The 12,426-nt window shown below is 58.2% G+C and overlaps 1 protein-coding gene across 2 annotated transcripts in view; it reads right to left on the reverse strand.

The window, feature by feature from the left end:
• Nucleotides 1–1,875: 1,875 nt before the first annotated feature.
• The window catches only part of MLPH (melanophilin), a 43,986-nt gene continuing 33,435 nt past the window's right edge, over nt 1,876–12,426 (reverse strand). Inside the window, exons 10-16 of one of the 2 annotated variants that reach the window (XM_060015868.1) lie at nt 9,728–9,958; nt 9,359–9,514; nt 7,887–7,979; nt 6,931–7,008; nt 5,391–5,448; nt 4,813–4,913; nt 1,876–3,314 (exon numbers count right to left, since the gene is read on the reverse strand). In XM_060015868.1, coding sequence (XP_059871851.1) covers nt 3,270–3,314; nt 4,813–4,913; nt 5,391–5,448; nt 6,931–7,008; nt 7,887–7,979; nt 9,359–9,514; nt 9,728–9,958 — 762 coding nt within the window. In that variant the 3' untranslated portion in view covers nt 1,876–3,269. The remainder of the gene's footprint in view (nt 3,315–4,812; nt 4,914–5,390; nt 5,449–6,930; nt 7,009–7,886; nt 7,980–9,358; nt 9,515–9,727; nt 9,959–12,426) is intronic. The other variant, XM_060015869.1, reaches the window with a different exon arrangement.

Consider the following 12,426-nt stretch of genomic DNA (forward strand, 5'->3'; position numbering starts at 1 on the left):
CCACTGCAGCCCCCAGGACCTGGAAGAGGCAAAGGCCAGTTTCTCATAGAGCTTCTGGAAGGAGGGCGGCCCTGCACACACCTTGATTTTGGACTTCGGGCCCCTGTGAGAGAACACAGTTCTGCTGCTTGAAGCAGCCCAGGTTGTAGTGATCTGTTCAAGCAGCCGCAGGGCCCATCGAGGTCAGGCTGGGGGCGGTGCCCGATGCCAAGGCACAGCATACTCGGTTCTGCCAAGAGGGTGAGTTAATGTGAGGTGCTGGCTCCTTTCACCGAACAGAATCTGCAGAAACCATTGAGTAAGAGAACAAACAATCCTAGGCTTTGAGAAGGGCCCTCAGGGAGGCCGAGAGCCGCTTGGGATGGAAGGTTTGGGGCAGTGGTGGCAGCAGCTGGGGTGGAGGGAGACTGGGGTGAAGATAAAGGAGACAAGCATCGTCTGGTCCTTCCACGCTGCTCAGCACTGCCTGGGGACGGTCCTTGCCAACCCTGCGAGACCAAGGTCAAGGCAGTCCTGCACCTGTGGGGTCCGCAGCCTGGACCAGGGGTCAGCACAGATTTTCCATAAAGAGCCAGACGGAAATGTTCGGGTTTGTAGCACAAGAGCAACCACAGACACAAGGAAGCATGTGGACCTGGCCAGACTTGCTGACCCGGCCTGGACCGCTGGAGTGGGCAGCCTCGGGAGGGAGCAAGGGCGGAGGAGCTTTGGAGAAGAGAGAAGGGCTGCCCTGCCTGGACATCATCGCTCCAAACCCACAGGACTGTGGACCCCAGGCTGGGGAGCTGTCTCCTCTCAAGGTTCCCAGGGGCTCAAAGGAGAAGGCAAAAGGGGCCAGCAGTCGGGTTCATGGTGGCCATCCTGATGTCCTGGGCTGCCCAGGCACGGCTGACAGAGCAGCCAGCACTCCCAGGGGACGTGAGTCCTCAAGTCACAACGATGGTCTCAAGAGAGCAATAACACACTGGACCACTCGTAACACTGGCAACAGAAGCACGGCTTCCACGCAACACCACAGGGTTGTAAGATAAGCACGACGAGGGCACTGAGGTGACGGGGGCACGAGGCATGTGAAGCCAGATCTGACATCCTGGAAATAACCGAGCGGACATTTGGTGTAAAAATATACCCCAAATAAGGGACACAGCCGCTGACGGGACGGAAGGGCTGGGGCATACGCAGAAGTCAGAGTCGCCAGCTTTTCCCGACAGAATGTGAGGGTAAAGCGTTGGCCGGAGCCCCTGGGAGCACGGAGTTGACCTGAGTGGATGCAGCAGGGTTTGGGGGTAAGATCGGAGTTCAGTAGGATGGGCTGACTTTGAGATGCCAGAGGAAGAGGCAGCTGGTCTGTGGTGGGGACCTCGGGGGGTCTGGGCTGCAATCCAGCCACAGGTGCCTGAAGCCGTGGGACCTGATGGGGATGGAAAGGAGATTCGACATCAAGGGGCCGAGAGGGGCTGAGGAACCAGCGCAGGAGCTGGGAGAATTCACATCCCCGGCACCCCAGCCGCTGCCCACAACATGGGTGCAGGTCCCTGGGCCATGCACACCGTCCGGGGCCTCTGCAGTGCTGCAGAGAGAATGAAAGAGTGAGTGTAGCCCTGACCCTAATCGGAGACCCCAGCGAGAGGTCTTCTGAAGGAGGGACGGATGTGCTTCCAGGTTGGAAGCTCTCTGAGCTCAAGTTAGCAACGGAGCTAAGTGGCCACTACGGTTCCGGGGCACAAGGCCTCACGTGCCTGCTGCATCACACCCAGGGCAGTGCTGCAGGCCAGCCGGGACTGCCTCTTCCTTGATGCTAGGAACTCACACTGACTTTAGTTTACTCTGTGAATAAGGAGGGGTGCACGGAGACAAGGATGGATCCTCTTTGGCTTACTGGAATCCTTTAATCATTTTCAGCGTTGAATTAGGAGCTGACTATTTCAAGCAGCTTTCATTCTGAGAAGGAGTTTCAGAGCCATCTTTTCTGCAAATCCCAGCACAACCTGAAGCCTAGTCATTCAGATCAACTCAGATGCTGATTCGGAAAAGCGCACTGGAGCTGCCATGGGCCAGCCCGTCGATGACACGGTCTCTGCAGTGACCGTGATGCTATAGGCTCAGTGGAAACGCGAAGGGAGCTCGTGATGCAGAATCTGTAAGCCATGGGTGGGGCTGTGTCCACAGTCAGTCTTCGTATCAAAGGCTCTTGGGCATCATTTATTCACCTCTTCTTTCAGTTACCACAGAACACAGACACCAAACCACTTGAGAGAGCAAACTCAAAGCTGACCCCGTCACTCTGGAACGTATCAGGGATCACAGGGGAGGCTGCCTCACACTCGGGGCTCTGTTCCCTCCTCTGCAAAGTGCGCTGTTCCGAGGACTCAGTAAACCGGTCCCTCTGAAGCACGCAGCCGTGCTCAGCGAGGGGAGACAGGGTTACTGTGCTCAAGGCGGCTGTGGAGGGGGTCCCAGCGGGCTCCCCTTCAAGCTGGATGAGCCACACGGACACCCAGAGTGTCCGAGGCTGAGCAGGACTTGGAGATCCTCTGCGGACCGACGGCAAGTGGCCTCCTGGATTCCACCGCAGCGAGTGGCAGTGCCAGGCTGGGCCCCGCCCGTCCAGGCTCCGCCAGTGCCTCCCGGCAGGCGGTCTGCACCTGCACCCGGGCTTTGAGCAAATGCTCACTTGCTGCCGCTGGCATGCTCTGTCCTCGACCACAGTGTGCTTTCTCCCAGCCTGTGAAGCACAGGCTGGGAACTTGCAGACTAGGTGTGTTTGTGTGAGGAGATGCGGGGGTCTATCCCTCCCTCTTATTCAGATGGACATGAGCTCACTGACTTGTCCTGACGTCCAGTCGCACCCACACACCTGCCCTGGCTCCGACAGACACAGTCAGGAGTGTACAGATGGCTGGTGCGGTCACTGAGTCACCCCTTTTCCATTCTGGTCATGAAAGCAGCATAAGAAAGCCAGCAGTGAAAGGGCTAGAAGATCACTGAACAAAAGCTTCTTTGTGTCCTTCAGAAAGCTTAAACCCTAAAGGAGAGACGCGTCAGCCTAGATGTTTCTCACGGACCAGAGCAGGTGGGCAGGGGCGCCTTGGAGGTCATCAAAGAACGTGGGTGAAGAGCTGACGGGCTGAGAACCGCCGTCAGCTCACAGACGGGGTTTCTTCTCATTCCTCCACTGGGCTGCGTGCATTGGAAAACGCGGGGCAGGTGGAGGGACACGGAGGCTGAGGTGGAGGAAAAGGACCGGCGCCACTCCTGCTCTGTCCCGTTCAGACGAACCTCCCGTTTAAGGGCTGGTGGGTCATCACGGGTTTCTGTGAACACACATGGACACGTCAGCATGCACAGGTGGGTACGCACACAGATACACGGGCGAGAGCACACGCACACTCACGCAGGCGTGGGCACAGAAATACACGGGCGAGCACAGAGGAACATGTAAACACACAGGTGTGCACACAGGTAGACACGCACTTAGCTATATGACTGTGTGTACATAAAAACACGCACGGCACGTACACAGACACACACACGGGAGAGCACACAGACGCGCACATGGGCTTGCTGGCCAGGAGGCATCGGTCAACCCCCTGCCGGGTTTTTTTTTACTCAACCTCTTTCTGCCTGTTTCCCCAGCTATGGGTCAATGACACCGACCCTCATCAAATGGGCTGTAAGGACGGCAAGTATGTGACGATCTAAAGCTCTGAAGCACGGAAGGCGCGTTCGAATTTGAAAGTATGTAGACTTTCAAGCCCCCGCTGGTGATTTCTTATCGCCCGCCATCAGCCCCTGGGGACGGCCACGCTCTGGCCACGGTCCAGGCGGCCTCTTCCGGGCTCAGGTGGGGCCTGGCAGGGAGCCTCTGCCCTCTGTCCTTTCCTGTCGTCTGGGGCGGCCTAACGCTGGCTGTATCGGACACGTGTGCCCCATCTCCCCGTCTGCCGACACAAGGCTCGCACACAATCATCAGCAATGAGTACTGTGAGAAACTTTGAAAACCCGATTAAAAACGGAGTTTGTGGAAAGAACAGAGCAGTCGCTCCGTCTTCCTGGACAGCGAAGCCGTCGACTCAGACTCTCGTAACCGGCATGAAGCCATAATGACTGCTGGGTGGTCGCAGTGTGGACAGCTGTGGGGATGGGGGTGTTTGCACCTGGCGTAGGCCACTGAGACCTCATGCCCACCCCTGGGACGTGGGCATGACTCTGGGGTCCCTAGAGGTCAGCTGTCTCTCGCCGTTGCAGCCCTGTGTCTGTGGGGTGCCGTGGGCACCCAGGCAGCTGACACGCCCGTCAGAAAAGCTGGTGCTTTCACCAGGCTCTCGTGCGGCTGCAAACACCAAGGACCGTGGTGCCAGAGAAGGGTCTGCAAGGTGCACTTCTGCGGGCATCAAGGCCATGACCCCGCCGGTCCAGCCTGATGTCCCCTGGGCTTTGGGAAGCACCTCATGTTCTTTCTGCAGAGAGCCCTCTCCCACGGAAGTCGGGGGACAGCCTTGACGCCGGCACCTGCACAGGTGGTTCAGCTGAATGACCTTTACGGCGCTGGGTGGGCAGGTGGGGCTGCGTGGGGAGTCCTCACTGCCTCATGCGCTGTCCCCGTCCCCAAGCCCAGAGCCCCCCAGGGCCAGGCGACCCCGTCACTGGTACACTGTGTACCTTTAAGAAATGTTTCTGATTTTCCTTTAGACCTTTTGCTGGTTTTACTATTCCTGTTAGTGTACCCCAATTCTTTGCTTTGAAAACTTAATATCAACAAGTCAATCTGAGAGAATTTTAAAGCCGCCTCAGTGAAAAGAGAAAACTTACCGCAATGCTGTGGTTGGCGGTTTCCTTCCTGCCACTGGGGTTTCTCTGTGTCAGGGATCCGCGGGACACGGAGTTCCGATCGAAAGAGTCATCATCTTTGTCTTTGAGAAAAACGGGGGGGGGGTGCTTATTAATCACAAACTTACCCCAAACAAGTGTCTTTGCTTCCTAAGAAATTTTAAAAGGAGCATAAAAACAAATGCTTCGTCCAGGACGAAGCTGATGTCCTCGTCACCACCAAGACATCAAGGCGGGCTAATTACGTCCTGTGCTCTAGAAGGTGGGGAGCTTTGCACCATTATTAGGACGATTTACATCGCAGGACAAGGAAACCACCGCTGCCACCACCGTCAACACCCTTATGTGCTTCAGGCAGCAAATTCCAGGTATCCAGACACCACGTCACTGCAACGGTCCCTGAGGGTGGCCCGAGGGCACTGGAGTGTCCTTCGGGCATCAGTGGCATGACATGCCGGGTCCCACGGGTTACGCAGAAATATGGGGCCCCGACTGGCCATTTTCACGCCCCTGAGCTCACCTCCCAGGCCTGGGGGACGAGGGAAGCAGGTGACTCTTACCTTGACTTCTGGGGTGATCACTGAGCTTTCTCCTCACAGGATAGGGTACAGCCACCACCTGGAAGAAAGAAGCCGTCTCTGGGCGTCAGTACCTTGCTGTAATTGTTAGGAACACCGGGAGCTAGGTTTGGATTTCTCATCATTCCTGCAGATTCGGATTAATCAGGGCAACTCTCTTCTGTTCCTGGGCAAAATTTGAACTTTTAACAATATTAAAACGCACGCTATCAATACGTTACGCAACAAATGCCGGAATATAAAAGAGCTGCTTAGCTTTCGGAGAACTGCAGCCTTGGGTGGGTACGCGGAAAAGCCCAAGTTCCAGCCCCACAGACAGGTTCAAATCCTATCGCTACCCCTCACCGCCGTGACAAGGACGATTTACATCTTCTCTCCGAACTGTCTCCTCATCTGGAAAATGGGTCAGCAGCCCATGTACAGGATATTGGAAGATTAACTATACCTAATACATTCTCAGCGCCCCATGGCGGCTGGGCCCCCCACCTTTCTTTCCCTGCCCCTTTCCTGTTGCTCACCTCTCTACTCTGGGCTAATTCATTCGCTGTTTTGCCTCTTCAAGGGGGAAGCTGAGAGCAAAACGGCCTGACTCCCTGGAAGTCCTGCCAACGCCTGACTCCCTGCGATTCAGCCTGGCTGGTTTTGTGGGCTGTACCAGGAGGCTGGCTGCAGACACGTTCAGGCTGGGCTTCCCGGGACAGGTCAGGGAAGACCACAGCCCCGAGAAGAGGGTCAGGGTGGGGCTGGGAGGCCGGACTGAGACCGCCTGTCGCTGGTCTGTGTGGTCTCAATCCAGTATGTCTACCTCCCCCACCCTCAGGCTCCGCACTGGTGCAACAGGGGCGATATCCACACCTGCTTACCAGGTTGTTTGAACATCAAATGGAAGGACGGAAAAAAAATACCATTTTTAACTACAAAGAGCTACCCACTGCTGTTGTCACGAGAAGCACAAATGACTAGGTGCTCATCACAGCTCACAAGGGGCGTATCAGGCAGCAGGCAGGACCCGGAGCAGACGGCCTGCTCTGTGCGTCCCGCCCATACCCCGCGTCCATCCTTGTGCCGTTTCGCGCACACCGGCTCCCGCGCTTCGCTCCCACGGCCGGGACCCGCGGCTCCCAGGGGAGGCCCGTCCCCGGGCCCTGGAGCCTGCTACGTCTGTGAATGTTCGTCACCCAGGACAGGGGGGCGTGGGGGGCAGTACGTGCCCAGCACCCAGCCCCCGTGATGTGCACTGTCTCCAGGGCTCTGTGTTCCTCTCAGCCAGTTCCCCTGCCTGGGGTCTGCCCTCTGCCCTCTGCCCTCTGTCCCACCCTCCCACTCCCCTGGCTGGGCTTTCCTGGATTTTCCCCGACAGACACCCTATGGGGAGACCAGCCTGTGAGACTTGCCAGGTTTCTAAAGTCCCAATGTTTCAGCTCCACCCCCCGCCCCCTCCGTACTTGTCACGCTTCTGGAAAAGTCGGGCCAACCGTTCACCCGCTTCCAGCCTCTCGAGCTTGGATGTAGTGACACGTACCTCGACCTCATCTGAAGGGTCTGCACGCGGATTCTTAGGACTCTGGCCCAACTTCCCAACAAGCTGGGGAAGAAATACCTGGAGAACAGGGAAGGAGCCTGTGCTTATGACTGCTCGTCTGACCTCCTGCCACAGGGCGGGCGGGCAGGACACACGGAGGGTGTTCTCTTTAGTCCTCGGTCTGGAAGGCCGGGACGGCACGGCAACACCCACAGAGCACACACCACTCCAGGGCTCTGCGCCCAGGGCTGCTGGGTTTAGCAAATTAAAGTACAGAACGCCCAGCTGGCTTTGAACTTCAGATAAACAATGATTAAATTTTTTTAGTGTAAGTATGTCCCAGATATTGCACGGAAATACTTATACTAGAAGATGACTTGCTGTGAATCTGAAATTCAGATTTGATTGGGCATCCCGGCAGCCGCATCTGGGCCTCCCCTAAGAGCATTTATCATCCTTCTGCCAGATTTCCTCATACTGTGATCTGTCTGGAGACTCCCGACTTGAATCGGGGGGGGAAGGATGTTGGTCTCAGGTCTCTGTCGTGGGCAGGTCCCCATCCTGCTACCGTCACACCCGCCTTGCAAAGCGCTTTTATGAAGGCCGCCAACACGAGGTGCTGTCCAGCCTGCTTCCTTTGGACTTTAAAGCGTGTGTGTGTGTGTGTGTGTGCGCGCGCGTGTGCGTGTGTGTGTGTGTGTGTGTGTGTGTGTACCACGTGGCTGTGTTTCCAATTCTCACGCAGGAGCTGACGGTCCCCCCATATAGCACTCTTTTCCGTTAGAAACAACACTAGCAAATGAAAAGGAATCCCAGCGCAGCCCACAGGTCACTGACTGCAGAAACATGAGGCTGGCAGATTAAGGAGGAGGGTGGCGGCTGCCCCGGGGGCTCTCACTGCCAGGCCCCGGGCTGCCCTGTGCTCCTGGCCAGGGCCCTGCGGCCCCTCCACTCACCGGGAGGCTGGATTTCTTCCGGGGCTTTGCCGAGGTCCTCACAGTGAGCCCTGCAGCCTGCAAGGCTGCAATCCTGTACTCGATATCTGACACCTGGCGGAACCACAGACAGACAGACAGATGTCACTTGGACGTCCTTTCAACGTCACAGGACAGGAGGAGCTGCTGCCCCCGATTCACCGATTTCATCGTGCTTCCCCTAAGATGGGTGACCCGCCCAGGGCCACTTCCTGGGCGCCCCATTTCCATCCGTCTTCCATGGCTGTCGGGAGGGTCACCCCCAAGCGGGGGAGGGGCTCCATACATTCTCTGGGGGCTCATCCATGAGGGATTGAGGGAGGGGTAGTGACGGGGGGAGAGCTGAAGGCAGAGGCTTCTGGGAACAGGAACGGGCCCCCTTCAGGTCCGTCCAGATCCCTCCCACAGCCCCCAACCCTTCTCACGGTCCTTGGGGCTCTCTGGAATCTGCTCTCCTCCCAGACACTCCCCTTCTCATTCCTGGGCTCTGGCGCAGGGCTCCACTGCGGATCCCCGAACACGCCGAATTTGACACGGCCTCGGGGCCTTCGCCTGGCTGCCTTCTTGTATTATCCCTTCCCGACCACCCTTCGAGGCAGCCCCATCCGAGCGCTCCCTGGGGCTACCCTCTCCTCAGCCTCGTCGACTTGTTCTGTCTCCTCCCACTAGAAGCACAAGCTCCAGGAACGCAGGGGCTTGCTCTGAGGTGCTCATAGCTGCATCTTTTGTGTCTACACAATGCCCGCCGTACTTGGGATCCTGACTGAGAACTGTTGGCTCCATAGGAAGGAATAAATGAATGCAAAGTTCTCAGGCTCACTTGCGCCCCCTAAGGTGCACGGCCTGGGGAGGTGCCCCTTCTTCCTTGGGGACGGAAGGGCACTTGCTGAAGAGAAAAGAAGCTGGAATGAATGGACAGTGGGTGCTGGGTCCCCTGCACTCGGACGGGCAGACCTCCTCTCCTCTGGGGTCAGCAGGGGGAGGGCAGAGCAGAGCCCAATCACCTTGACTGTCTCTGGGAGACCCTGGCTCTGTCCTTTGACCTTTGCACACCACTAACACACCTCCTACCCTAACTCAAGCCCGGGACCCAAGTTTACAGGATGCCCCTCCGTCAGAGTCTGGTCCTGAGCCCCGGGGCTGTCCTAAACTCTAAGCCTGCTTCTGGAGAAGCCCTCCTCATGGGGCAGGGAGGGGTAAGTGTCAGCATCTTCCTTCCGTGGCTGAAAACGCCACCTGTCTCTTGTCAACCTAAAAGGGAAATGGGCAGGGGTGCGGCACAGGGCGTGGCGTGGAGAGTGATTCCACGGAAAGCCCCAGGAGCCTGTCCTGGAGCCGACAACGTGGGCTCCCTGTGTGTGAGCCCTTCGGGGGGCTGACCACCCTTGCCAGGCCTCCAGGGCCCCCACTATCTATCTGGGGGAGCCGCCTGCTCCCGGGGCCGCCGGGGCTACCTCGCTCTCTGTCCGCTGCACCTGAGAGGCCGTGGCGGCCACTCTGTCCTCCAGCTGCGACAGCTCCTCGTCTGTGGTCCTGCTGGGCTGCACGGGGTCCTGGGGGCCCCGGGCCCCCTTCTCCCGGCTGGGCGTTTGGCCTGCAGCCGTGCACACCTAGGAGAGGGAAGCGCCGCACGTGACCACCAGCGGGGGAGACCACAGGGCTCGCCCCAACGCACGTCCCATCCTGAAGGTGCCCCTTTCACTACGCCAGGAGCGGCCTGGCCAGCCGGGCAGCCCGCGGTGGGGCGCCGTGTGCAGCTGGGGCCAGGCCCCCCTGGCCCTGCCTCCGAGTGTGTGCTGCCGGGGTCGCTCAGGCAGCCTCACCTCCGGGGCGGCCCCGGGGGGGTCCTCGCTGGGGACGCTGCTGCCCTGCTCTGCCCCTCCGTCCTTGCCCTCCTCCTCGGATGAGGCCCGCTGGTCACCGGCGCGGCTGATCAAGGCCTCCAGTCTTCTCTTTAGGGCCGCCTCTTCCACGTCAGCGCCCGTGGGCTTGCTGCCAACTGGACACTGAGATGGACGAGTGGCTGGTCTCAGCCGGTCGGTCGCCTGGAAGCGCTGAAAGCAGAAGCAGGGCTCCGGAAAGCACCGGCCCCCAGCACCCCGGGGGCTTGGCCGGAGCTGCGGCCTCATCTACGCCCCACACGAGCTCGGCCAAGGGGCCCGCGCCGCCTGTGCTCCAGAACCAGGCCCCGAAGGGTGGGATGTTCCTGGCGATCCTAACAGCACCCGGGCCACCTGAGACGCACCATTTTTCAACTTCTCTCTGTTCCCAAACTGGGTCCCCAAGCCACTTCCTAGGGTTTAAGCATCCTCATGGCGCCAAACCAAGACCTCAGCCCGGACTGTCTGCATCCGCCAGCTGAGGCCACGGGGTGCTGACAAGTCTGTTCTGGGGGTTTTTCTCGGTCGTCCCGTGATAAGACTGAAGTACACGACGGCCGTGTGGCCTCAAGCATCACCCGAGGGCTCGGGGTGGGTCCTGAACTTGCATAAACGCTACAGCACTCATGTCCACTGTCCATGCTATGTATCTGTGTACCAGGCTCTGTGTCCACGGTCTCTCCCACGAGCCTCCTGTCGGCTTTGCAAAGGAATCGTACTCCTAGACGCGGGTCTGGAGCTGACTGAGAAGTGTCTACAGTGTACTTGTGACTCTTGGAAAACTGCAAAGTTGTGTGAACCTCTCAGTGATGTTTTCCATGACACAGTGAGTAGCACCCTTTGCCACTCACCCCTTCCTGAATCTAGCGCCAGGGAAGTTTGCCACCCAGGGTGGACTTGGAGGAGATTCATACAGCCCAGGATATCTATATATCTGCCTTGGCTGGTGAGAAACTCAGAGCTAGACAGCGCTCATTTCTGGAAATCTCTTCTCCGGAGTTTAGCTAGGCCTCTGTTTCTTGAAATTATTTTTCAGGGTTGTATTCTTTTTTTTTTTTCGTTACGCGGGCCTCTCACTGCTGTGGCCTCTCCTGTTGCGGAGCACAGGCTCCGGATGCGCAGGCCCAGCGGCCATGGCTCACGGGCCCAGCTGCTCCGCGGCATGTGGGATCCTCCCGGACCGGGGCACGAACCCGTGTCCCCTGCATTGGCAGGTGGACTCTCAACCACTGCACCACCAGGGAAGCCCCAAGGTTGTATTCTTTGGTCATAATTTTCTAAGTCTCTATAAGGGGGTGGGAGTCCCTCATTGATTCCAGCTCTTACCCTAATTCTACAGGTGGGGAAAGGATGCTCAGAGCCCCTCCTTTGCCCGGCCTCACTCAGTAAGCATCATACCAGGGCCTAGACTGCAGTAAGCTCTGGCTGCTACCCGTTCCTGCACCCCGGCCAGCGGTTCACTGAGCAGCTATGTGTTTCATCTGCCTGTGGACACGAGCTTCATGTGAAGGCATTCAGTGTGTCGGTTTTAAGAAGTGACCAGAGTCATGTGAAAAAAACAGAAAAATGGCCAAATTATCCCAACTGCCCTTTACAGCCAAAATGACTTGCGAGGGGGTAACGAGATTTAAAAGTTAAGGGCAGGGACTTCCCTGGTAGCAAAGTGGTTAAGAATCCACCTGCCAATGCAGGGGACACGGGTTTGATCCCTGGTCCGGGACGATCCCACATGCCACAGAGCAACTAAGCCCGTGCGCCACAACTACTGAGCCTGAGCTCTAGAGCCCGTGCACCACAGCTACTGAAGCCCGTGTGCCTAGAGCCCGTGCTCCCAACAAGAGAAGCCACAGCGATGAGTAGCCCACGCACTGCAACAAAGAGTAGCCCCCACTCGCCGCAACTAGCGAAAGCCCGCGCACAGCAACGAAGACCCAACACAGCCAAAAAAAAAAAAAAAAAGTTCAGGGCAATTCCATCCCACAGAGCTTGCTCAGGCCAAAACCCTGGTGTCATCTGACCCCTCTCTTTCCCTCGTCCTGAATCCATCCCCACTGGCTCTGCCTTCAACAGGTACCCAGGGTCCACCTCCCATCACCTCTGCTGCCCTGCCTGGTTCACCCGCCACCTTGTCCTGCCTGGACGATCCACCAGCCTCTTAACTGGCCTCCCGTTTCCACAGCCTGTTCTCAGTTTGCCAGGCAGAGGGCTCCCTGGGGGTCGGCGGGGGGACGTGAGCAGGGAGGCCGGTCGCTCATCACTCACTGGCTGCCTCTCCTTCGGCCCACAAAGCAGACGTCAGAGTGTGAGGTGAGCGTCCCCCCAGGACCGCCTTCCGGGACTCTGAGATCCCCCTCCCCGTCCCTTCCTTCGGGGAGTGAGTCACCCGCTGACGATGCTGCTGGGAGGGGGGCTTCTGCACCACGACGTTACTCACACCCACAGTGCCTGTCGGGCTGCCTTCCGCCCCCTCGGCCCCGGGTGCTCCTGCCAAGCAGAGGGCAGTGCTGGCTATCACTTAATTTTCTCTGTGAATGGCGCCAAGCAGCCTCGCAGACGAGTGCCGAGGGCTGGAGTGAGCTGACGGGGAAGCGGCACGTCTACTGGGACCCCTTTCTACAGGCTCCCAATTTCCCGAAGACGCT

This window comes from Delphinus delphis, chromosome 7 (assembly GCF_949987515.2).
Source record: "Delphinus delphis chromosome 7, mDelDel1.2, whole genome shotgun sequence".
Lineage (NCBI taxonomy): Eukaryota > Metazoa > Chordata > Mammalia > Artiodactyla > Delphinidae > Delphinus > Delphinus delphis.